The following is a 25,645-nucleotide window of genomic DNA, read 5'->3' as shown; positions in this document are numbered from 1 at the left end:
CCACAGCAGGGTCGGGGAAGGGGGAGGCTCCTGCTTGCCAGGAGGCCGAGACCCCACGGTGCTCTGGGTCACTGCGGAGACTGGTCCCGTGGCTGTGGGGCTGGGGAAGGACCGACTAAAATCACGGGGCTCAGGAAGCAGGCTGTGATGGGGAGCGACTGATTAGCTCATTAGCTCTGCTGTGGACCCTCAGGAGGAGCAGGTGTGGGACCTGGAGTGGGATTCCCGCTGGGATCACACTGCAAGCTGGCGTGGGAGGCGGAGAGAGAGGAGGGACAAGGAATGCGGAGGAGAAGTGCTCAGCTGCATCCTGTCACCTGGGCTCTGTGCTCAGGCTCCTCTCCGGTTAGGTGGGGACAGGAGGTCCTGATACCCAGCCCCCAGGGTTGCTGGGATGAAAGGGACTTCTTCCCCCTCCACTGAGTGCTCAGTAAATGGGGGTTCTGGTTACTCCCCCAAGAGGCTGGATGGCCCCATTCCTGGGTAGCCCCTGCTTTGGGCCAGAATTCCCACCTCCAACGGGCTGGAGGCAGTGGTGGTGCCTACATGCGACTCCCTCCCCAGGCCTGCACGGCTTTCCCTGGAACCTGACGCTTGAGCCCCTGCAGCCCTCACTGGCCGCTGCCTGACTTCAGGAGCCTCTGAGCAAGCAGCGGGCACACCCGCCTCTGGCCACTGAGGAGGGCCAAGCACAGGACTGTGCCCAGGAGGTTCACGAAGAGGCATCTTGGTGAGAGCGACTGTGTCTGCCGGAGACTCAGCGGGATTCCTGTCTCCCTGCTACATCTAGGTGAGCACCTGCCGGGGGCCTTTTGTCTAGGAGATGCTGGGGAGATGAGGTCACAGGGTCGCTGCCCTGGCTCTTAGGGTCCCACAAGGCGGTGTGGGGGGGGACGGGGGAGAAGCCCAAACATGGACACCACACCCGGAAGTAACAAGGGCTGTGGGAGCCGTGGGGGCTCCAGGAAGTCCTCCCAGAGAAGGAGCGCCCGAGCCGCCGGGCACAGAAGAGGCCTGGCACCTGCAAAGACTAGTGACCACGGGTGAAGGCTGGAGCACAGGGGCCTGCAGGGTGGGCTGGGGCAGCCACTGAGGGGCCTTGAGTGACAGGGTGAGAAAAGCGAAGGAGGGGAAGGGCCCCGGGATGGCTCTGAAGCTCTCGCGTGCGGCCCTGGGTCTCCACCCCAGAAATTTAAGTGCGTGTAGAGGATGTCTTTGTGGACTCATGGTATCAGTGGAACCACAGCAAAGTGGTTCTGCCACTTCAGAAGAAACATTGAACAGTTGGGCACACACGGGGCAACAGGAGGAGAGTTTCACAAAGGGCCATTTGGAGGGGTGGGCGCACATGAGACAGTGGTCCTGGCTCGGGGGCTAGTGACAGCAGGGTGCATTACCGCCCCCCAGTCCTGGGGCCTAGAGGGGTGGGGGATGGAGCCGGGAGGGTGCCAGCCCACCTGACCAGGGTCTGCCATCCTGACGCTGTCTGTGGTGTGCCCCAAACCCGGTCGTGGTGCACCCTGAGATAGCCTGCCCCTCAAAACTGGGTCTGGTGGGCCAGCCCACTGAAGGCCCAGCAAGGCCTCTGTGGGGAAACCCGAGTGTGCAAAGCTATAACTATGAGGATGGTCACTTCAGTTAAAAAAAGCTAAAAGCTGGACACAAGCCAACTGTCCCACGGCCGGGCAGGGTGGATGGACTCTGGCCCATCTGCATGAAGGGACACGCAGGCTCGCTCTGGCAGCTCCTCGGAATGCGGCCTGCCCTGTGGGCGTGGGGAGAAGTCACTCTGGTTTAACGGCAAACAAGGCGCCCAGGTCGTGGCCGTGCTGTGTAGGAACCGGAGTCCCACCCGCTGCAGACGAGGCTTACGTCCGGGACCGCAGGGACTGTCACTCTGCATGCAGAGCTCTGTGCTGTCTCGTTTCACAATAAGCACATATGCCATTCCTTTAGGAGTGATTTATATAAAGAAGTATCTCCTATCTATAAAAAAGGAGAGCCTAAAATGTGGTGAAGGGGGAATGAACAAAAGCCGCCTAGTCTCCTGGCGGCTAACCACCTGGCTGCCCGAAATGCTCACCATCTACGAGAAACAGGCGGGAGCCAGACGTGCCACCTGCCTATGGCCACGGAGGGCAGGACTGGGGGGCACACACCCAGGGTTGGGGAGAGTGGGGTGGGCGGGGGCTCAGTAGCCCCTGAGGAGGAGCAACACGAGGGCATGGAGAGGGTTGGGCGCTCTGGGCGGGAGCTGGGGAGGGGAGACCTGGGTGCTCTTGCCCGATCCGGGTTGCAGCAGACAGGGAGCCTTGACTTCAGCAAGTGCCGCTCGTCTGGACCACCGAGATGAGGAGGATTCGGAGGCCGACCCAGGAAAGTGGGGAAGAGGCCTGAGGGGATGCTGACTGTGCCCAGGGCGAGCGCCGTGGGCCTGGGGGCACGTGTCCGTGCCTGTGGTCCTGAGCCTCCCGGGGCCGGGGGGGCTGTCGAGTGACTCTGTAAGTGCAACTGGCTTTCCAGATGACAGCCTCAGTGCCCCCACCAGCTGGGCAGCATGGGGCCCTGGGCAGCCACTGGGGGCCGTCCCTGGCTCCCGACCCGCTGAAGAGAAGAGGCGGAGCCCTGGGGCTCAGCACGGTGGGTGTTCCATGTCACCCTCCAGGTCACGGGAGGCACTGCCCACACGCATGCAGGCAGTGGAGGCCTCTGACACAGGCTCAGCTAACAGCAACCTGGGCTGGAGGGCCTCTTGCTGTCCTGGGTCTCGGGTGGATGTCCCTCCATCCCTGTAATGAGGGGAGAAGTCACCTGGCATTAACCAGGTACCTGCAGCTGATGGGGGTGGGCGTCTGAGCTGGCAGGTGGGCAGGGAGGCTGCAGGCTGGAGGTCAGAGGGATGGGGGAAGGGGCAGCCAGGAGCCAAGAGCAAAGGGCGACGAGCCAAGGGAATGGTTGAGTCTTGGGCCGGAGGGTGGTGGACGCGGATTTCAGGCCGCAGGCCTCTCCCCAGCCCAGCCCATCACCTGCACGTACGGATGATGTCCCCGTCGCCGACCTGCAGCTGGGCACTGCTCCTCCGCTCCAGGTCCTGCAGCACTGAGCGCTCGAAGGCCAGGGCGGCCACACGGCTGAAAAACGCCTTCACGTTCTCCCCTGTGGGCACGGGACAGCCGTGACCCTGGCCATCTCTGCCCCTGCCCATGGATGCACTGGGGGGTGGGGGAGCCAGGACAGCCCCCCCGCTGTGCAGGGGATGAGCTCCCCACCCTGGCCACATGCCCTGGCCGCTCCTGAAAATCTCTGAGCCTTGGTTTCCCGGCATCTACTCTTCCAATCAATTGCTACTGAGCACCCGTGGGCCAGGCACCGAGCAGTGTGGGCCTGCTTTCCTGTAACCTTTGAGCACCTCTCCAGTGGGCAGCCATGAGGATTAGAGCCACTGGCCCCCATGTCCTCCGCCAGGAGGACAAGACCACCCATCTGGGCACAGGGCCGGGCCCAGCCCCTGACACACATGCTGCCCTTGTGCAGTTAACAACCTATACCACCGCACAGGGCAGTCCTTCTTGGCCCATAGGGAGCTCTCAGGGAACATGCTGTTACTCCAATAAGAGGGCGGGTTCTCACAGCCTCAGGGACACCGTCAGGAAGGAGAAGAGGGAACTGGACATGGGGGCTGCCACTTTTTGTGTTGGGCTGGAGGTGGTACTTCCACTCGCACTCCTGCTGCCTCACCAAACCCCTGGGCAGGTGTCCACGGTGGCCCCTCGCCCGGGGTAAGGGCTCCCAGGTGTCATTCCAGAGTCCCCATGGCCTTGGGGCCTCCTGTACCCCCAGCAGTTATTTCATTTCATCCCCTCAACAACCTGTTTTCAAAATCTGTTCCTTGCTTCTCTGCATTTTCTCAGTTTTCCTCAGTGAATCATATGGCTTTTATCATTTGAAACACATTTTTCCATTAAAAATAAAACGAGATTGACAGCAACACCCCACTTCCCAGATGAGGATGATGAGGCTCAGAGGCTCTGGGGCCCGGGGTAAGCAGTGCCCGTGGGCGAGGGCAGCTCAGGGGCCGGGGACCCAGTGAGGCTGGGGCAGACTGGGTGGGGTGTGGGGGAGGGCTGGAGGGCCGTGAGGGATGTTTGAGTGCCTTCTATGATGACACCTGGGGAAGGGAGGGACAGCCGGTCACTGGCCCCTCCCACCTGTACCCGGTCAGGAGCAGGAGGATGGTGTGGTTACAGGTGAGGCTGCGTTCCAACCCCAGCTCCACCACTGCCTCCCTGAGACTCTGGTCGTGACCTCACAGGGACGGGATGGATGTGCCCCACAGCGGCCGCGGGGGTCTCACTAGAGAACACAGGTGTGCCACTCCTCCCATCCAGGGCAGGGCCCCCACCCCCGATCACCACGGCGGCAGCCCTGCACCCACTCACCGGTCTTGGCCGACACGGACCAGTACTCGGCCTGCATCTCGTTGGCTAGGCGCACGGCCTCTGCCTCCGCCTGCTCGCACGCGGCCCCTGACTGGGAGAAGCGGCCCTGCTGACCCAGCTCCCCGGGCCTTGGCACCTGCCCACAGGTGAGCCCGGCGGTCCCAGGCGAGTCTGAGCGCCAGCGTCCCTCCCTGATGGGACGAACCCCGAGCACCGGGAACCGAGTGGCCCTGCTTTCAGACCCCCGCCTGCAAGTTCCCACGTAGGCACATACGAGTCACCCTCTGCTCCGCAAGCCCAGGCTGAAGGGGCCACGTTTCCCGAGGCCGCCCCTGGCCCTGACCCGCTCCGCTCACCAGAAGGTCCTTCTTGGTCCCCACAAGGAACAGGAAGCAGGCGCCTGGTTCATTCTCCCTCAGCGCGTCCTCCAGCCACTGCCTGGAACATGGGGGACAGGCAGAGACGGCACCCACCCCCCAGGGGCTGGGGAAGCTGGGATGCGGTGTAGCCCGGGTCCTCCCAGGGCCGAGGGTTGCAAGGAGGGTAGCTTGACCCGAGCTGGCCTCGGGGGCCTCGGGTGGGTGGGACGCAGGGGCGCTGTAGGGGGAGCTGAAGGCCCCGTCCCAGCCACGGCTCTACCCTCGCCCAGGGTGAGACCTGCACTGTCACCAACTGAAGTGACCAGCCTGGCCTCCCTCACAGGGCTGGAGATGTGGCTGTGGACACCCCAAACAAAAGCAAGGTGAAGGGGCTCTGGTCTGTCAGCTGATGAACGCTGGCTCTTTTTTTTTTTAATTAAAAAAAGTTTTTGTTTTTTTTTTTGGCCGTGCTGTGCGGCTTTCGGGATCTTAGTTCCCTGACCAGGGATCGAGCCTGCACTACGGCAGTGAAAGCATGGAGTCCTAACTATTAGGCTACCAGGGAATTACCAACCCCCAGCTCTTGCCCAGATCTCTGCCTGAGACAGCAAGTGCCCAGTTGTGTCCCCAGAGACAGGGCCCAGGCGAGGTGAATATGCCAGGCCCCTCGCCACAAATTAGTCAGGCTTTCAAGATGACAACAGCAGAGCACTGAAGCCAGTGTGCACCATTCTGCGCTGGCCACAGGCCCAGCTGGCCCTGCCTTCTGCTGTAGCTGCAGATCTTGAAGGATAAAAAGGTAGCCAACAGTCATTGGCCTGTGGGTGGCGGGTGCTGACCCGCAAGCTTGGTCACCTGTACCCACTGTCAGGGGCCCAGCTCATGGCCCAAGTTTGGGGAGCCCTCCAGGCAGTTTTCTGGGCCCAAGGGTCCCACGGGGGCTGCAGAGCCCCAGACTTGCCTGGTGTGCTCCAGGGTCTGCATGTCAGTGAGGTCAAAGGCCGTGATGATCACTGCATGGGGTGGAGGGGGGAGCCAGGAGCCGGTCAGTGACGGGGGAGGCAAACACGGCGTGACAAGGGGGCTCCCGCGGAACTGATAGGGGCGACGGACGCTGGGAGGGAGACACCCATGGCCGCCCTGGGGACCCAGCCCCCCACTCTGATCCACACCCAGCGGCCCAGCCACAGGGGGCTCCAGGGAGGCAAGGTGAGCCCCTGCGTTCAAATCTCCCCTCTGTCTCTTACGGCTGAGGGAGTGCAGGTGAGGCCTTGACGCTGAGAGCCTCAGCCTTCGTCTGTGACATGGTGAGGACCACAGCTACCTCTAGCTCTCAGGGTAGCTCTGAGGACTAAGTTGGAGCAGCTGTTTTAAAGCTCTTGGCCTAGGGCCTGACGTGGGGCAGACTTTCCCCCACTGGCAGCTATGGTCGTGCGGGCGATTAGCAACAACCAGCTTCAGGGGAACAATTTCTGAGGAGCAGGGTGGGCAGGAAATTGGGAGATGCAGCCTCCTCCCCCCAGCTCCTCTCATCACTGCCCTGTCTGGTCCCCTGTGCCCTGGGTGGCCCCATGTGGAGAGCATTCCTGGCCTGCTCTCTTCTGGCCCCAGGGGTGTGATCAGGGCTGGACGTGGGCCTCCCTCTGCACCTCGGCTGAAGGCTGCAGGAGGCCCACCCATGTGCCCCGCCCTGGCAGAGGGGCTGAGAAGTGGAGGAAGCTGATGGTGGTGGTGACCGTGGCCGGGCTGCTGTCTGCAGGGCTGTGCCAGGCGCCACGCCTTATTCCCAGGGGGTGTCATCCCCCTGAGAAGAGAGGCCACAGCAGATGTGGCAGAGCTGTTATTCCAATCCACAGCTGAGGTGCTCGTGGTTTCCTGTTTTTGCTTTTTTCAAACCTTAGTGAAAATGTGACTTTTAACACCAGTACTGAGTGGACCTAACTGTACCTCATCATCTGAGTCCGGTTTGGATGCCTCGGACCGCTTGCTCTTACCTCTCACTGAAACCCTTTCTCTCTTCTTCCTGGTCAGAGGAGGGGGCTTATGCTGCTACTGCCTGCTGACCGGGAGGCCTGCCCAGGGCTGGGGCGCCCTCAACAAGGATGTGGTGGGCGAGGAGCCCCGCTGGCCCCCACCTGAGGGCCCACCTCCACCCCTCCCCTCCAGCCAAGCCCTGCCCCCCGCTCCTGAGTTGACTCTGCTCTTCTTTCCGGGGTCTCTGCACAAGTACACCCCACTCTGAGCACCCTTCTGAGCTGAAACTGGGGCTGAGACTTTCAGGTAGCACCCGCCACCGTGGGTCCCTAAAGCGCGTGGCTGCCGAGGCTGGCCTGGGCCCGGCTGGAAGACGAGGACCGGCCCCGTGTTTCCTCAGTGGCTCTCAGAGGACAGATTTGGTGCCTGCACGGAATACCTGGGCACCTTGCTGTGCGCCCAGCAGGGAATTCACGGGGAGCCCCTGCTGCACATGGTTGAGGCCTCACTGTTGCCGTCACCCGGCTACTCACCCTGGGCACCCCGGTAGTAGGCAGACGCGATGCACTTGAACTTCTCCTGTCCTGCTGTGTCCCAGCTGCACCGTGACCGAGAGGGAGGGGGAGAGAGAGAGGGAGAGAGAGAGAAAAGGGGAAACAGAGAGGTGGCAGGTTAAGCCATTGATCACAGTGTCCACAGACAGCAGGCTTGTGGGGCCCTGGGCCGGAGACCCACGCGCCCGCACCAGCTGCATGGGTGCCACAAAGTGGCTGCTGCCAGCCAGCCAGCCCCACCCCCAGCTCCTTATGATTCCTTCCTTGGGCGCCCATGGGGAACCCCCTCTCTGGATGCACTGTGCTCATCGGGGAGGGGCGCGGCCTTAGCATTTCCGCTGCCCAGATGAATGGAGCTGTAGCTCAGTCCCTTCCAACTGTGCCATAAAAAAGAGAATGTGCTCCCTGATGTGGCTGCTCTCAAGATGTGAAAGTCCACCTGTAGAGGCGACCCCGGGAATGGGACTGGGGCTCTGCCACTTGCTCATGTGTGACTGGGGTGTGGCTCCACCTTCCCCATGGCAGTGGAGGGGACGCTCAGCTCTCTGGGTGGGGTGCGTTGTCTGACAAGGACATGGTTTGCTTCTCTGATCAGTTAGCTCTGGCTCTCTGGAGGAGCTGAGCCCTGGCTCCATGGAAAAAAATGCAATTGATTAATGATGTCTGCCATGGGCACAGTAAAGATAGAGGTAGTTACCTGCTGAGATCTGCTTGCCCTGGTTTAGAACAAGGCTGTAGGTCAAAATGCAGGGCTGAGTCTGAAAATCCACCCTTTTTAAAAATCAACACATCAAAATTTAAGTTTTCTCAGTAAACTAACGAGTAGACAAGCCATGAACAAGACACCAATAATCTGAAATTTTTCCAAGCGATCCAGCATGATGCAGAACTGTTTGGCTCTTTCATTAATTCATTCACATTTCCACTTCTGAAGAATACTCTGGGTGGGAGCTGGGAGGGTGGCCTGGCAGTGGGGCCAGTTGATTGGCTGGCAATGGCCTCTGTGTAGGACAAGGAGAGGCGGAGCCCGGAGAGCCCCCTGCTTCCTCCTGGGCCCTCTAATTAGACACAGCTGCCCTCTGCAGCTCCAGCTAGGCTGCCCCCAGCAGCCCGTGCTGCTTCACTCTCCTGCCTCCTCATCCCCTCGGTCCTGCAGGCCTGTGTCTTCACAGCCTCTTCTGCTCTGGTCTGACCCTGTACACCCCCTTGGGAGAGGTTTGGTGGTACCATCTGCTCCAGGACTGCACTGGGACTGGTCTCAGAGGAGCGGGCACTGTCTCGACACATTAGGAGCTGAATGAAGTCCACAAGGGGGTGAGCTCCACCGTGATCACCGCGATCCCAGGTCCAGCCCGGGGCATGGAGGCCCGAGGAGTGAATCCAGGGAGCAGGGGTGAGCACCAGAGAGAGCGCAGGAGGAGGGGACCAGACAGAGGCCCAGGGAATGCCAGCAGGGTCGGCCACGCAGGAGAGGGCCAGGCTGGAGACCAGCAGGTGCCGGAGGAGAGGGGCTCTGGTGGGAAAGCATGAGGCTGGGGGGAGACCCTGGGCTATTCTGAGGGAAACTAGAGGAGAGGGGCCGAAGCCAGGGATGTGTGTGTGTGTGTGTGTGTGTGTCCCTGAGAGGCCAAGGCATGAGGTCTGGCAGGGAGGAGACAGACACACAGACAGAGGGAGAGAGACGGGGCAGCATCAGGCCCCAGTAAGGTCTGTGGACCGTGTGGCCTCTGCTAGAGCCCAGAACGCAGGGAACGGTTTTGGCCCCGTTTTCCAAGTGGGAACAGAGGCTGGAGGGCTGAAGTGACTTGCCGGAGGCCGCGCTGCTGGCCTGGCAAATGGGATCACAGAGGGCCAACGGGGAGCACCAGGGGAGGCTGGGGGCGGGGGCGGGCACATCAGGCTGCAGGGACTGGGGCAGCAGAGAGCCCAGCTTCACAAAACCGCCCGGGGCTTCCTGCCCGCTCGCCGAGGCCTTCCCCGGGGTCTCCCCCGGCGTCTCCGCGAAGCCCTCCACAACCATATGATGGGAAACAAGCGAGGCGCGGTGACTTACATCTGGAGGCTGAAGGGGATCCCGGCGACCTCAAAGCGCTCCATCTCAAAGTCCACCCCGATGGTGGCCTTGTAGTCGCGGTCGAAAACATTCTTGCAGAACCTGTGGGGGCCGAGGAAGCCATCAGAGCCCGCCCTCAGGGAAGACCAGGCGGTGACGGCCATGGAGACAGGCCGCAGAGACAGGCCACGGGCGACGGAGCTGCCAGCGGGAACTCCGTGTGGAGAGAGGCTGCGGCAGCAGGAGAGACCAACAAGTGGGTCAAGGCAGTGAAAAGTACCGCGTCTGCCGGCAGGGAGGGCAGGGAGGGGAGCCTGTGGCCCCGGGGATGGTGTGACCAATGCCAGGCTCCTAGGACGCCGCACTCCCCGCGGACCCACCATCTCCCAGATTTCTTGCACCCCCTCCCAGCAGCCACATGGTCTCCACTGTGACATGTAATGGAGCCTCCCGGGCCGGTGGCGCACCTGTGGATGAGGCTGGTCTTGCCCACGTAGAGGTCGCCGACCACAACCACCTTGGAGAGTTTGAGCCTGTGAGGAGTACGGCGCGGTGCTCTCAGGCGTGATCACGGGAGCATCTTCGCGCACACGGGCCCCTCCTTCCCTGCATTCCCCACTCGTGATGCGGACAGGTCACCTGTGACACACTCTGGGAGGTCCGTCCCCCTCACTGGCCCTCAGAGGGGAGGGCAGGAGGACCTGCATTTGTTCTGGGGACTCTGTACCCCTGATCCCAACTGGGTCCCTGTCCCTTCATGAGAATCACAAATGGGAACCATGGGAGGCTGAGTCTTGGGCTGAGGGAGCAGCGGGAAGAGCCCCAGGTGGGGCTGTGTCCAAGTTGGGTCATCTGCTCCAGAACTAGCTGCTGCCTGGGAGCAGAGTAGACACGGCCCCTCCCTCGAAGACGTGGCCAGGTGAGCTGCACCAAGTCACCAGGTGACACAGAGGTGCCCTGTTGCTGTCTGCAGGTGGAGGAGACTGGTGGTTTGGGCGTGACCCACAGTCCCAGGAATGCTGCTGTGCGAGTGCAGGACACACACAGAGGGAGGGGTAGCTGCTCTAGGTGAGCAGGGTCCCCCCTCCCCAGGGAGCCTGAGAACCTTAGAGCCATGGCCCAGGCGTGCAGACCTGAGTCCACAACATGCCCCCAGCCTGCCTGGCCCTGGAACGCCCTCCAGGGTGACGGTGGTGTCCTGGCAGGCACACAGCCCCAGGCCCTGTACCCCTGCCTGCGCCCCTTACCTCGGCGCTGCATCTGCACTGCTAGTTCTGTGTGTGTGTGCGTGTGTGTGTGTGCGCGTGCGCGTCTACACTGCTAGTTTTATATGTGTGTGTGCGTGTGTGTGTGTGCGCTGCATCTGCACTGCTAGTTCTATGTGTGTGTGTGTGTGTGTGCGTGCGCGTCTGCACTGCTAGTTCTATATGTGTGTGCGTGTGTGTGCGCGCGCGCGTCTGCTAGTTCTGTGTGTGTGCGTGTGCGCGCGCGCGTGTATGTGTGCGTATGTGCGTGTGTGTGTGCGTGTGTGTGCGCGTGCGCGTCTGGTGTTTTGTTTTGTTTTTGGCTGCACCATGAGGCTTGCGGGATCTTAGTTCCCTGACCAGGGATCGAACCCAGGCCCCGGCAGTGAAAGCACCGAGTCCTAACCACTGGACTGCCAGGGAATTCCCTGCGCTGCTAGTTCTGGAGCAGGTGGCCCTGACTCTGCTTCTCAGGAGGAGTAAAGGTGCTGCCGCAGGGCCACTGGGTTCCCCTGTGCCCCAGTTTCCTGGCCTTCCAGCACTGAGTGTGGGGAAGGGTTGGGAGCTCCTTGGTGGGAAGCCCCTGGTGTGGAACCAGCACTCCCCCAGCAGCCGCCGCCATGCTCAGCCCATGACCATGGCCACCTCGGCCGTCCTGGCCTCACTGTCCCCATGTGACTTGTGAGCTCAGCCTTCTCCCTGAACAGACCATGAGCCCCTCAGGATGCATGGCGGAAGCAGGACCCCGCACCTGTTTATTAAGAAGATGTGACCATGACAGGACACCTGTGCCGCAGTGCCAGGCGCCCTGAGGCAGTGACGGGGCGCACACGTGCCTCTCCTTCCTGCGTGTGGCCTGGCGAGGAACCCAGCATGGAGTTCAGGAGCATGGTGCAGGGGGTACCCGCTCCGTCTGGGCGAGGGGGCAGGTGTGGTGGGGACTCAGAGGAGACCGCAGGGACCCAACACTAAGTCTGAGGCCTGAAGGGCAGGAAATGCTTCTGGAGGGAACAGCCGTGCTCAGACCTCGCTGCTGGCCTCACCGAGGGGGGAGCTGTTCCTACAGCAGGTGCGGCAGGTAAAGCCAGATAAACGGCAGATGCTCCTCAGACCTGTATGGGGTGGCGGTGCCCGCATCCACACACTCACATGTGCGCTCGACCCTCCCCACCCTCCCCTGGCCAAGCCGGCACTCACCCGACGGTCCCCGTATTCCTGTGTTGGCAGGCGGCGCTGACCTGCCCGTGAAAGTGCTCCCGGAGCTGCAGGCAGGCGGCGGGCGTGTACCACTGGAAACAAGACAGACAGACAGGGGGGCACATCACCCTGCAAAGCTCGCCAAGCGGGCAGCAGGCTCCTTCCTGAGCCTCGGTCACATCCGTCCTCTACCTTGTCAGCGACTCCCAAGGCTCCAGGGTCTTGTGAGCCCCGAGGAGGAGCAGTGGGACAAGGACACACCAGGGAGCCCAGGCGGGGATCCAGAGAGCTGTGTCCCACTGGGGGCAGCTGTGCCCTTGCTGTGGGCGTATCAACCCTCTGTCCCCTCTGGGCCTCTTCCAATGAGAGGAGCGGTGGGCTGTAAGGGCCCTTTTAGTGCCAAGATCCTCCTACCCCTTCTATGGATCTCTGATGCCATTTTTGTTTTAAAAATATGCATATCTGTGCATGGAAAATGTCCTGGAAGGCACTTTCATCTTCCATATTGTTCAGAAGGCAGAACTAGGTAGTGGTCTAAGAGCAGGGCCCCTGTGTCCACCCTCAGCTGCTGTGTGACCCTGGGTAGTTGCCTCACGTCTCCGAACTTCAATTTCTGCACCTGGAAAATCTCAGGGACTTGGGGGCATAAAACGAGGTTACATTTGTGAAGCCACCAGCGCAGAGCTGGTCTGGCACATACATACTAAGTGATCAGCAAAGACGCCATGACACATCGAATGCAGGTTTGTTCTATAATTAGAAAAAATGATGTTAAACAAATGAAAGGTGACCATTACGTTTTGCAGTCAGATTGGCCAAGGCTAAGTGTGGGGCATGGCCAGGATGTGGGAGGAGGCCGAGCTGGAGACGGCTGCTGTGCTCTGCTGTGGTCCCTGGGCCACCGCTCTGTCCTTCAGGGCCCCTGCGGCTCTGCCCTGGTCCACCTGCCCTCTCGGCTCTGTGAGACCAAGGCAACAGGGACGGTGAAGGAGCTCGGCCAGGGGTGAGGGCGGGACCTCACAGCACCCATGTCGTCATCTGTAAGGTGGGGACACCCCTCACGGCACCTCTTGGTCTGCTCACTGGAGGAGCAAGTGGGCAGTGCAGACGAGCGCTCAGCCCAGGGCCCCCGGCCATGCGAAGGTGGGCCACCTCTCGGGAAAGCTGGCTGCTTTTCCGTCCACTTCCGTGTCAGTGTCAAGCTGGGGGCTGGCCAAGACACGGCGGTCAGTAGAGGGGTCCCAGGACTTGGGACAGATTGGAGAAGTGTGCTAGGGAAGGCTGGCAGGAAGCGCACAGAGGAAAACCGAGGCACATGGGGTGAAGGAAGGACTGGCCCCATCTGACCACGAATTGCTTGGGTCTGAAGTGCTGTGGCCCTGGAGTGTGGGATGAACTTGGCCACAGGAAGTTGGCGGAGAATCTTACCTTCTGTGGAAGCAGGGATGCCCTAGCCTGCCTCCCAAGGTGGGGAAACGTCAGAGCTCTGGAGTCGGCCACGGTTGGGTCAAGTCTGGGCTCCCCCACGCCCAGCTGTGTGACCTCAGGCAGTCCTCCCTACCTCTCTGAGCCTCATCCCACTTTGTAATTGGGGTCCTTCATCCCATGAGACCTGGACTGTTTTGTGCCGATCACGCTTCCCTTCCTCTGGCTTTTTAACCCCAGTCCCCGTCATCCCTAGTCACCACTGTCAAGTTCAATAGAGAAGCAGCTGCCTGGGCCTCTGATGAGATGGAAAGTCCTGGGGGCACTGTCCACGGGTCTAAAGCACCGAGGCTTTATCTGTGCATGTTGGAGACAGAACTCGGGGTTGGGGGGAAGGCAGGAGAGGGGGAGGAGGAATGACTGCGGACCCCAAATACCCAGAGCCTACCCTCCTTCCCCCACCGGCCTGGGCACAGATTCCAAGACTCAAAAGAGAGGATTTCTCCCCACAGCACCAACCATTGATGGCAGGATCTTAAGCATCCTTCCAGATACCCTGCACATAGAAGCAAACACATGCATTTCTGCTCCTTTTCTCACACATGGTGCTCAACAACTTACTTTGGCTCTCATTGTGCATCAGCCCCTGAGAGGCGCTCATGCCTCCCCGAGTCTGTGTCAAGAAGCAGCATTTTGCTGTCTACGTGGCCCCCTCTCGAGGACATTATGTTGTGTCTGACCTTCTACTTTACAAATTGCTGCAGTGCCTGGCCCTGAGCATCTGCAGTGCTGGGAGACATCATCCCGCTGCTCCCTTGGGAGGCTGTGCAGATTTGCATCCCCTGCTGTGATTAATAATGGATTTTAATATAGATGGAAGAGAGCTGTGAGTTTCCAGCAAGGACAGAAGGCAGAATGGTAAGGGGTGAGAACTTTGGATTTGGTGTCAGGAAACTGGAGTGCTGTTTGATAATGTCATAATTAAAATGAGAAAAACAGTGACCACACTTGGGCAAGGGAGCTCCCTTTTACCATGAGCCAGACACCCAATATGAGAGGAATTATCCTTCTGTACCAGTGGCTCTGAGAGGTTGAGTAACTTGCCCGCGGTCACACAGCTTAATGACATGCAGGACTCACACCCAGGACAGTCTGACTGCAAAGTCTGTGCCCTTCATCCATGCAACACTGCCTCCTGGTGTCACCTTTCACTTGCTGGCCCACCTTGGGCAAGTCAACGCCAAGCTTCTCAAGAAGTCTGCTGAGTCCCTGGGGTCTGTCAGTGAGGCACTGACCTCCCCGATTCACCTGCTTTGTTTCCAGTGGTGAGTGAGGTGGGGAAAGCTGGGTGAGGACATGGTGTCCGGAGAGCAGTGCACATATCAAGGGCTGGCCTAACGCCTCCCTACCTTAGGGAAGCTGGTGATGACGCGGTCCCGGCTCACCGTGGGCCCCAAAGGCATCACAGAGGACCTCATTCTTCCTGGGAGTCCTGTGGCCCCAAAAGGGGGAAGAGAGTTAGGGAACTGTGCAAATCCCTGGGGACTCCCCCAAAGTTGATACCTAACGTTGCAGTAGCTTTGAAAACAGGTCCAAGCCTCCTTCTCTGTCAGGAATGTCAGGATGCCAGGGGTCGTCTCTCCAATCTGCAGGCAGTGTGTGTTGGGGCACGGGGGCGGGTACCAGGCCTGCCACCAGGCCTTGGAGTCGAGGAGACCTGAGTCTCCTGACCGATGTCCACCAGGAGTGGCGCCTCCCTGAGCTCAGCTCTGCGCTGAGTGAAGGAGCACAGTCGCCAGGCTGTGCACACAGCCCGGGCAGAGGAAGTAGAGTGGGGAGGGGTCCCCCGCTCCTGCCCCTTAAGGGATGAAGGCTCTGGGTATGCAGGGCCCTCAGGGTTCAGCCCACAGGCCTTTCCCAGAACCACCACAGCCGGCACCGGGCCCCTCAGCCTATTCCACAGCCCCGGCTCCTTCTCCCTCCCGCCCCCTCCGCACTGGGTGGCCTTGACCGAGAGAGAGGCCTGTGGTCCTCCGCATCGGACCATCTCTCCCCAGTCCAGCACTGGGGGCCCGGGGTGTGTGGTCAGGAAACGAGGAGGCCCGGGGCCCAGGCCGCTTTCGGGTTATGCAGTGGGAGGTGGGCGGGGGATCACGCGGGCGGGAGAGGGTGTGTCCGAAGGGGCGGCTGACTCACCTGCGGCGGCTGCAGAGGCTCCTGACGCTGCCTAGTCCGGAGGGTCCAGTGGCCGCGATCACCATGGCAACGAGCACCACACGGGACAGGCGGGCGTCTGACGAATCCGGGACGTCGGGGATGGGGCTCACAGCCAAAAGTGTTCCGTCAGCGTCTCGCGCCGCGATCACCATAGCAACCAGAGCCTCGCGGGAGACTCCGGGACGCGGCCCGAGCGCCGGTGATCACCATGGCAACAAGGGCGGGGCCTGGTGGGCGGGCCAGGTCGGCCATAGGTGGGGCCTGGGCTCCAGGGGCGGGCCTGGGCGGGGCTGACCGTGGAGAGACTTGCGCACCTGGCCTCCCTGATGTCACCATGGCTGGGGAGGGTTGGTGGTTCAAACGTGGAGGGAATCATGTGCAGTGTTTAAGTACTTATTTTCATAATATAGCAAATGTGATCTTTTTCTTGTTATGTAAATATTTCGTGTTTTTCTTGTTATCTGGTAGGGAGGGATCTCCAAGATCCCTTGACTTCTTTCCATCACATCCAGTGTCTGATCTATCAGTAAATCCTGTAGGTTCTACCCTGAAAATTTGTCCAGTGTCTTCTCTCTCCCTCCTACTTCCTCTGATCTCACCATGGTCCCAACCATCATCATCTTCTCTCCCCTTAACTGGTCTCCCTGCTTCCACCCTTGCTTCTATCCTATTTCCAGTTCAGCAGCCCCCAGGGATCCCTTGTTAAAACACAGATCAGATCATGTCAGTCCTCAGCTCCAAACCCTCCAATGCCTCCTCATCGCTCTTAGATGAATAAAATCTTTACAATAGCCCAAGAGGCCCCATGTGATTTGCCCCATTTATTCTCTTAGCTCATCTCCTACTGCTTCCCCCTCCCCCCCCCATCCCACACATGCTCCACTGGCCTCCTTGCTGTTCCTCCACACGCCAGGCACCGGGGTGCTTGCATCAGCTGTCTCCTAGGCCCGGAAGGCTCTGTCCCCAGATAGCCACATTGCTCAGATGTCACCTCTAGATGAGGCATCCTATTTACAACTGCCGCATCCTTCCAACCCCTTATTCTGCTCTATTTCTCCCAGGCACTTAGCATTTTCTAACACATTATATAACTTGCTGTTTATGTTGATTGTCTGTCTCCCTCCACTGAGCGCAATGAGAGCAGGGGTTCTTGTGTATAGTCCACCCGACTTATTGCATCAGCCAAACAGTGCCTGCACATAAGCAGGCATGGAGTGAATGTTAAATGAGTGAACAAATATTGCATTTACAAAAACAAGGTGAACACTGTTTGAAGTATACTGCCATTACATTAAAAGGTAAATGAATTGTATTTACTCGTATAAACTTAGTTTATCAATGGAAAGATTCCAGTGGTTGCCATAGGTAAGGACGATCCGTTGGCTGGGGACCAAGGAGGGAGGGAGACATTATACTTTCATACTTTTTGGATTTTCTTCTATGTACATATATCACCTATTTGGTAAATAATTCAAATGAAAATAAACATTTTGGAACAGAGGGAATACAATAATATCCCCCCGTCTCGGCCCTTCTGGGTTAGCCCTGATGCATTTCGGTGTGCTTTGTACCTTTCCCACAGACACCTCCTCCTCTCTGCAATCATGGCATAAGAAGAGGCTCTTGCTGTAGCACTGGCATTTGATCGCCCTGCAGTGACAAGGAATGGACACGCCTTCCATTTCCTGACCTTCATCTGCATAGTTCTGAACCTAATGATGCCTGAATATCATATGCCTTGGCTTCTAGAGCTCACGCTGCAACATTAATTTCCATAATTAATGGCTGTTTAAAGGCTGACCTGAGTCACTGAGCTTCTGTGAGCTAGTTTCTGTTTGCAGAGAGAGGCATGTGGGGCTAGATGGCTTCCAGAGGCATTTATGAGATGGTAGCCACAGAAATGAGATGGTAGCTTTGGAGAGGAGGACCGTGTATGGGACAAGGGAAGGGGATGCAGACACTGATAATGTTCTAATGGTGAATTCACAGGTGCTTATTATATTTTTATGTCTCACAAATTAACATATATGCTACATAGAATGTTATGTGTGTGTTTGCAAAAATAATAAAAAGGAGATTGAAAAACAGAAAATTGAAGGACGATTTTACAAAAAGACTCTCTGTAACCAAATCCTGAGAGATCTGGAATTCCCAGCTTTGAGAATCTACTTGATTCAGCTCCCTGATTTCACAAGCAAGGAAATGAAGGCTCACACATTCCAAAGGATTTGCTTCATGAGTTAGAACTAGATTTGGAACCCAGCTTTCCTAAATCCCAGCCCAATGCTCTCCACACCACCTTTGTACAAAAGCTAGGATGCTCTAGGTTAGACAGACCCTTCACAACTTGGTCCTTTGAGGGACAGCGGTAGGGGCAGACATCCACATCACAAAGTGGGGTCCATGGCACACAGATCGAAGTCAGTTGCCTTCGTGTCAGAGTTAAATGTGCTGGAGGCCGACGCTTGGTGTCTTTGTTAGTGAGTTTCACTGCTAAGGGCTCAGGCCTCAGGGTGAGCTTCCCTGAGTTGCTCAACTTCCTCCTCTGTTTACTCTGGTATAAAATGGACCTGACTACGTACTTCAAGGGTTTGTTGTGAGGATCACACAAGATGGTGAAAGTGCTTTGATTATGAAGCTTGACTCAAATCCATTAACCATTCACTTCTTCTACACTTACCGAAAGGCCTCCTGGTATATTCCTGGCACTGGGGAGGCAAGGAACCAGGACCGAAGTGGCCTCCACCCTCAGGGAAGTCTGTTGGGGGAAACAGACAAGCAAGTAGAGAATAAGAAGAGGGAAGTGTGCCAGTGGGGTAATTAAGCTATAGGATCACTCGCTAATTTTGAGTTGGGCAGAAGGTCGGCTTCCTGGTGGAAGAGTACAACAAGTTGTGTCCTGAAGAACAAAGAAGTGGATACTGTTACAAGCAGTCCAGCTGCAGGAAAGAGTCAGCCATTTGGGGGATTAAGAAAGAATCCAGCATGTGTGGAGGAAGCCTTCACCCAGGGCCTCGAGCGGTAGGCTAGGAGTCCGGACTCTGTCCTGAGACTAGTGGGGAGCCCTGGGAGGGTTTGGTGTATGTGGTGGCTGGCTCTGGCTTGATTTCAAGAACAACTGCTCTGGCCAGCAGTGCATTGAGTCCACTGCAGGGGCCGACCTGTGTTGTCACCAGCCAGTCAGCCTGCCGAGGAAGGAGCCTGGACCAGGGCTAAGCAGTCCTGGAATCAGGCCTCAGTGATTCAGCAGAAGCTACTGAACCTCTTTGAGGTTCCTGTCCGTAAAATGGAGAATGTTATCACCTCACAGGTTTACTCTGAGGATTAACAGTGTGCCAAGTGCCCAGTACAGAGAAAGGCGCACATAGACACTTCCCTTCCGCACTATGAACAAAGCTGAGCCGCCTTTGTTCCCCACAGTAACCCTGTAAAATATCACCAACCCCACTTTACTGCCGGCCCTGGCCTGGGATGTTCGCGCCTGCGCGGTGGGCGCCGAGTGTGCAAGAGCTGCGTGGCTGACGCTGCTCAGGGTCGCCTGGCAACCGGGTCGCCTGGCAACGGGCAAGTGCTACAGAACCTTGCGCGCTGAAGCAGGTGAGTCTGCGGCGGCCGACAGGGGCCAGGGGCCAGGGGTCCCCAGACCCACCCGGTCCTGATCAACAGGCCCCGCGCCCTCCCACCCCAAGGCAGCCCATACCCCTTAGATGAGGGTAGGCCCCTGTCCCTGGCGCCCACCGTTTCCTGAGAGGGGAGCCCCGATCCCAAATGGCTGGGCCCCCTCTTCTCTTCCAGCCTGGCCCCTTCTCCTCCTTCCCTAGTCACCAGGTGCCCGGAATCCGGCTCACCTCTCTTAGTGGAGTCGGTTCCCACAGGCAGGGGTTTGTCACTGCCACTAAACGCGGTCACAACCCCCATCAGCTTAATAATAACTCAGACAAAGTATCTGGAGCCCTGGTGAGCCAGGCTCAAGAGTCTCAGCGAATATGGCAGCTTGGCGGGGGTCGGGGGTTGGGGTGGGGGTGGGTGCTATTATCATCTCCCTTTTGAGCTGCAGAAAGACACAGAGGCAATAACTTGTCAAGGGCCACCCACTGGCTTGGGTCTGGAGCCCATTCTTAACTACTAAGCCACACTGCCTACAGTTGCTCAAAGTGTGTGTGTAATAAAAATACATCGCACTTTAACCTTATTTCCTTCTCTATGGATGTGCCGGGAGCATCCGACTGTGGGTCCCTGATGGGTGGATGTGCTAGACCCAGATTTGAACATGGGTTCCTAGTTCGTGGCCTCCACGGCTCGTTGCCCCTAAACCTCCGTTTCCTCCTTCACCCCTCCTCCTGGGGTAGCCGAGTTGGATATCAGGTATTGCTGGCACAAGATAAGCACCGGATGGAGCTGATACAGTGTTTGCTCATTTGGCTTAGTTTGTGTTTTCAATGCCTTTGTCCCAAGGCCCAGCCTATAAAGTATCGGGAGAACTCTGAAGTTTGCAGGTTGGGCCGCCACTTCACTGTGAAGTTTGGGCTTCACTGTGACCTTGAACAAATCCCTTTGTTGCTCTCACTCTCAGTTTGCTCATCTGTAAAATGGAAGTAAAAATACCAAATCACAGCAGCAATGTTGACAACTTTTGGGTTCTTTTAATCAGTGGTTTCTGCAGAGCTTCACTTCGAAAGCGACAGAGCCGCCCTGTGCAGGAGCGGGAGGCGTGGGAAGATGGCCCACACCCAGATCTCCAAGTACCTGCCCCCCGACATCAACCCCACCCAGGCTGCCATTGCCTACGGCTGCCGGGCGCTGCCCAAGCTGAACGAGGAGCTGCAGTCGGAGGACCTGTTGACAAGGCAGAAAGCCCTCATGGCTCTGCATGACCTCATGCACGACCCCGAGCACGTCTACACAGCCATCCGCATAGGTGAGCGTGGCACAGCCCAAGTGACCACGACTGTGGTCTGGATGGACAGACACAGAGCAGCTTGAGGTGGCCCCTTCACAGCATCCCTCCCAGCTGGTCAGCCCATCCTCAACTGGACACCACCAGTGGTCAGCCCCCTCTGCTATGACTCAACCCGGTGGCCACACATCCACCCAATAGGCCTTTATCTGTCTCACCCGCAAGGCTGTCACAGAAGATAGGCACTGGCCCTACTGAAACCACACACACACGGGGACCTGTGTCCACTGTGTCCCACTCCCTTAATTACCCACATAAGAGTTGAACTGATTTTAGTGGCACGGTCACACCTGTCCCAGATCAGGCCCACGATGAGTGAACTGCCGCCTCCCCCACCAGCCTTATCTGAAGGGCTAGTTTAATCCCAGAGATGGTGGTAGCGGTCCCTACGCCGGGTGGAGCTTCAATAAAAAAGGTTGCTATTTAACGAGCCCGACTCTGGGCCAGCGCTGCCATACGTGCAGTGCCCGTGTTACCTTAGTCCTCGAAGCACTGGCCCTGGGAGGGAAGGAACCGCCTCAACCCACAGAGGAAAATGGAGGCTCAGAGAGAAGCAGTGTGAGGCTAGGGCTGCCCCATAAGTAAATAAGGCAAGATTTTTAGGTGCTCAGTCTGGCTTCCCGAGGTGTAACCCTTTCAAGGGTACGCGACTAGTGGGTGACAAGGCTGGAATTTGACTTCCGGTCTCTCCAAACGCAAAGGGCATTTTCTGAACCCTGTGGAGGACTGGGAGGAGGTGTGCAGAGATTCACGAGGGGGTTTGGATGACAGGGTCCTGGGGGATGAGCCTTTCTAGCACCCAGAGTCCCCGCCAGTGACTCTGAAACACTCCATCACCCACACGATGCCCTCACACCCCCAAACAGTAGAGCCCTGGTGCTCTCGCTCTGGACATCAGCTCACTTGTCGACTTCTAGGTTAGCTGGTTTCTGAGCTTGGTGAATGTTCAGAGGTTTTTCTGCCCGTAGGCTGCCTGGAGAGCCTGAAAGATTTGCTGATGGACACCAACGACCTGGTGCGCATCAAGACCACTGAGGTGCTCTATATCATGGCCACCCACAACGTGGGCAGGTGAGCAGCTGCCTCTGGGTATCAATGTCACGCTTTGGAGCCGCACCCCTCCCCTGGGGTGGCACATGCTTGAACGACCTTGAATGAGCTGCTCGCGGGGCAGGGAGTTAAATGAGTTCATGCACGTGAAGTGTCAGCCCCGTGGTGGCTTGGTTGGCCGCGGGCGCTCTCTCTCTGGTTCCCTCTCCCCACAGATGGGTGGTCTTTGGGAACTCACACACCCGCTTGCTCAGGGCCACCTCCAGATGGCCGCCTCAGCCCCTTGGTCCCCTCGACCCCTCAGCTCCCATCTCTTCTCTGGGTTCTGATGTCAGGTCCCTGGGAGGGGGGTGGCCAGCCCAATCCCTGCGCAGCCCTGGCCCAACAGGTCGCTATGAACTGGGTGCGTGTGGGGAGGTGGTGACACAGTGACCGCCCCAGTTCACAGGTGTTGCACCAAACAGGGCAGACGGGTGCCGGGGAGAACGGGGGAGTGGGCTCGAACCTGGCATCTGCAGTGCCGCCCTTTCCTGCTCTGACCTGGCAAGGCTCTTGGTCGAGTCTCACTGTTCTCATCTGAGACAGATCCAGAAAAGTGCTTTCTCTCATTCTTCCTGCTCCTTTTTCCTCTTTCCGGACCCGATTTGGACATTAGGAGTAACCCCAGGGAGGGTGACGGAGGCTGAGAGGAGGGATGCTTGAAGTTTGGGGATTACAGGAAACTACGAGCCCAGTGACAGTGACCATAGGTCTGTTTATCCTCATAGGAGGTGTGGGGGGTGGTTCCCGGCTGTAACCACTTTAGCAGGGCGACTCGGTGCAGAAACTGTCACCGACTGAGGACCCGATGTGACTGGCACACTGTTCTCCAATGTCCCTTCCAGCACCACCGCAAGGGGCGGGGAGGAGCCTGGAGCAGGCAGCTGGTGTGCCCAGGGTCCAGGATTCCAAGACCCAGCTCACTCTAGCACACCACGCTGGACAAAGGGCAGAAGTGACCGGGGCCGACTTCTGAAGTCCGCCGGGCTCAATGGTCATCTCACCCCTCAAACCCTGAGTAACTGCCCATGTTGAAACCTCCTGCCTTCCTGGATCCACACGAGGAGTGACAGGGAGCGGATGAGTGTGGAAGCCAGGGGCCTGGCCTCTTGTCACCTTGGGGAGTTACAGCTTACAGAGCTGACTTACCAGCAGGGTGACTCGGAGTGGGCACCTGGGCGCAGAGTGAAGAGGCCCGGACACCTCACACCGGGGGTCAGGGAAGGCCCCTGCAACTTGGGGGTCCCACTGTGATTTCCTTCTCCCAGAACGACTCATACAGACCTCACGGCAGAGCACAGTCAGGCACTTCCTGTGTGCTGGGCACTGGGCCAGGCCCCGCTCTGAGTTCTCATTTAGTTCTGACCTCAGCCTCGAGAGATGCAGCCTTGAAACCCTCACCAGATGTAACTGGGCCCAGCAGTTAGTTGGTTAATCAGAAGGAATGGTTAAAAAGCTAGGATTGGAAGAAATTGTATCTTCCTTTCAAACAGTTCACCTTAACCCCAAACCCCTAAACGATCAGGCAGTCAGCAATCCCTGCGTGCCTCTTCTTGGCTATGGGCCCACTGCATGGAGCTTCCCATCATCTTTTTTGCTTAAACCAGCACCTGTAACATCATGGAGCTTTGATTCTTTAACGTAGAGCAAGCACTCAGACATTAATGAAGTGATCTGCATGCAAAACCCTTCGAGAATCTTCACAATCATCTCACTATTTTTAAAATAAATGTATTTATTTATTTTTGGCTGCACTGGGTCCTTGTTGCTGCGTGTGGGCTTTCTCTAGTTGTGGTGAGCAGGGGCTACTCTTCGTTACAGTGCGCGGGCTTCTCATTGTGGTGGCTTCTCTTGTTGCGGAGCACGGGCTCTAGGTGTGCAGGCTTCAGTAGTTGTGGCACGTGGGCTTCGGTAGTTGTGGCTCACGGGATCTAGAGCACAGGCTCAGTAGTTGTGGCACACAGGCTTAGTTGTTCCACGGCATGTTGGATCTTCCCAGACCAGGGCTTGAACCCGCATCCCCTGCATTGGCAGGTGGATTCTTAACCACTGCGCCACCAGGGAAGCCCTATTTATTTATCTTTTTAGACACTGACCTTGGAGTTTCCCAAAACATTCACCTTTGTTTTCATAAGGAAATCAAAGCAAAAACAAAAACCACCAACTCTTCTCCCATCAAATTGGCTTACCTGATATTCAGTGAATCTATATCATTATAACAAGAAGCATAACAGGCCTGCGTGGGTTTGGAGGCACGTGGCTGCCCTGGACAGTCCGCAGGTCTGTGCCCGGCAGGTGGAGAGAAGCGGTCAGCTCAGCCCGGCTGCTCCGGGGAGGTTGGTCATGCACTTCTGTTGCCTGGAGTCGTCCTCCACCACTCAGGCCGCACTGCTCTCACCTGACGTGAGGGCCACCCCCAGCCTGTGCCTTCTCTCCGGAGGCCGCAGGAATGCGGTCCCGTCCAGCCGGCACGGGCTTAGGCTCCAGGGGCCGGGAGGGCAGGCAACCGCCTCTAGGTTCTTATTGGATCCTCTCGTGGCACGTTCGTTGTGTCTAAATCCCACTTCTCTTCCCCAGAGATGGCTTTTTAGAGCATGACGTCATCTACGCCCTGTCTTTCCTGCTGAGCGACCCCCAATCAGCCTGCCGGGAGAACCTGCACCTGGCCTTCAAGCACCTGGCACAGCTGCCTGCAGGTAGGCTCACCGTGGGCGCTTGGGTGGCCCTCGGTCTCCTCTCCTAGTCAGGCGCCTGCCGTGCCGATCACAGTTTAGAGCATATTTTTTAAAAAGCTATGCTTTTATTAAGGTACCATATACATGTTAAAAAGGCACACGTCATACGTGAACGCTTGACTAACTTGTACTAAGTGAACCTGCCACTTCCGGCACCGCTACCCAGATGAAGAAGCGTGCGGAGCATGGCCGGCACCGGCCCCTACCAGTCACCACCCCTCACCCAAACGTAAACCGGCGGATTTGTCTTCAGGTTATAAGACCATGGGTTAGTCTGTGCCTCTTTAAACTTGACATAAGTGGAAACATACAGTCTGTAGTATTTTGTTTCTAGCTTCTTCGTCTCTGTTGTGCGTTGTGTATTTGCCCATTTGCTCTGCAGTGTGGTATGCACACTATATGAGGGCGCTACGGTCTGTTTATCCCCTCTGTTGCTGATGGCCATTTGAACTGTTTCTAGTGTGTGGCAGCTGAGAATACAGTGGTCGCTAACATTCTTACAAATGTCTTCGATGGACATGTGTATGCATTTCTTCTGAGGTGCGCCTTGGAGAGAATTGCTGGGCACAGGGCAACTTTATGTCCAGCTTTAGAAGGTACTACAAATGGCTTCCTGAAAGACTTTTGCCAATTTACGCTCCCAGCAGTAGCGTATGAGGGTCCCAGGCGTTCTGTATCCGCACCCACACTTGATTTTTTGGCTCTGATGGTGGGTGTGTGCTTGCGTCTCACTTTGGTTTTCGTTTGTATTTCCCTGGTGACAAGAGCCCTGTAAATGTCCTCTTGTGAGAAGCACCGGGGCACGTTTTTAAGGATGAAAGACCCCACCCCGGGCTCACCGTCCCCTTCAGCTGACTGCTCCTGCTAATCTGATGCTGAGTCCAGGGTAACCACCACCCGCTGACCGACCGCAGCTGGAGGGTTGAGATTCGTGTCAGGTTGATACCCATCCTGTCACAAGACACAATGAGCAATTTTAAATGAGGGGCTCATTCCAAGAGGCAGGATATCAGGCCTTAAAGGGGGTGCCTTAAGGCCGACATGGGCCTTCAGATGTCCCGGGCCAGGAGTTGGACAGACCAGGTCCCTCTGCCATCCCCTCATTCCCCGTGTGCCCCTAGACAGGCTGCTTCCCCATCTGGGACGTTGAGGCTGATGGGACCCCCTGCTCCAGAGGCCTGAAGTGAGGACCAGGCGGGAACACTCCCCGAATCAGGGCCCAGAGAGAAGTGACTAAGGGAACAGGTGCAGAGAGGCAGGCTGAGCAGAGCCCTGGGAGCTGGGGTTGCTGCCCGCCCAGCCGGGGCCATACCCTCCTCTAGCTGGGCTGGGCTGGGTGTGCCAGGCCAGACAGCAGCACCCCGGGTGGTCTTTTTAAAAGACCACCCCATCCCTGGCCCTA

At 57.9% G+C, this 25,645-nt stretch overlaps 2 protein-coding genes across 3 annotated transcripts; one reads left to right on the top strand and one right to left on the bottom strand.

The window, feature by feature from the left end:
• Positions 1–1,956: 1,956 nt before the first annotated feature.
• RAB36 (RAB36, member RAS oncogene family) lies at positions 1,957–15,588 on the bottom strand. Of its 2 annotated transcripts, none has more exons than XM_060029460.1 (11): positions 15,442–15,588; positions 14,655–14,737; positions 11,821–11,912; positions 9,847–9,912; positions 9,380–9,481; positions 7,306–7,370; positions 5,756–5,811; positions 4,796–4,873; positions 4,440–4,530; positions 3,027–3,156; positions 1,957–2,789 (listed from the first exon to the last, which is right to left on the bottom strand). In XM_060029460.1, exons 2-11 carry the CDS (start codon positions 14,721–14,723, stop codon positions 2,633–2,635), a joined length of 906 nt encoding a protein of 301 aa, XP_059885443.1. In that variant the 5' UTR covers positions 14,724–14,737; positions 15,442–15,588; the 3' UTR covers positions 1,957–2,632. The 2 variants fall into 2 exon arrangements, with proteins under 2 accessions (XP_059885443.1, XP_059885444.1); XM_060029461.1 differs by having other exon boundaries at positions 3,037–3,156.
• A 3,376-nt stretch (positions 15,589–18,964) lies between these two features.
• Positions 18,965–24,674, top strand: LOC132436035 (radial spoke head 14 homolog). Its single transcript, XM_060028431.1, has 5 exons — positions 18,965–19,059; positions 20,114–20,380; positions 21,388–21,490; positions 24,086–24,204; positions 24,317–24,674. The coding sequence occupies exons 2-5, from the start codon at positions 20,182–20,184 to the stop codon at positions 24,361–24,363; spliced, it is 468 nt and encodes a 155-aa protein (XP_059884414.1). The 5' UTR covers positions 18,965–19,059; positions 20,114–20,181; the 3' UTR covers positions 24,364–24,674.
• The last annotated feature ends 971 nt before the right edge of the window (positions 24,675–25,645 follow it).

Source organism: Delphinus delphis, chromosome 13, assembly GCF_949987515.2.
Source record: "Delphinus delphis chromosome 13, mDelDel1.2, whole genome shotgun sequence".
NCBI lineage: Eukaryota > Metazoa > Chordata > Mammalia > Artiodactyla > Delphinidae > Delphinus > Delphinus delphis.
This window is presented reverse-complemented; position numbering and strand designations above follow the sequence as displayed.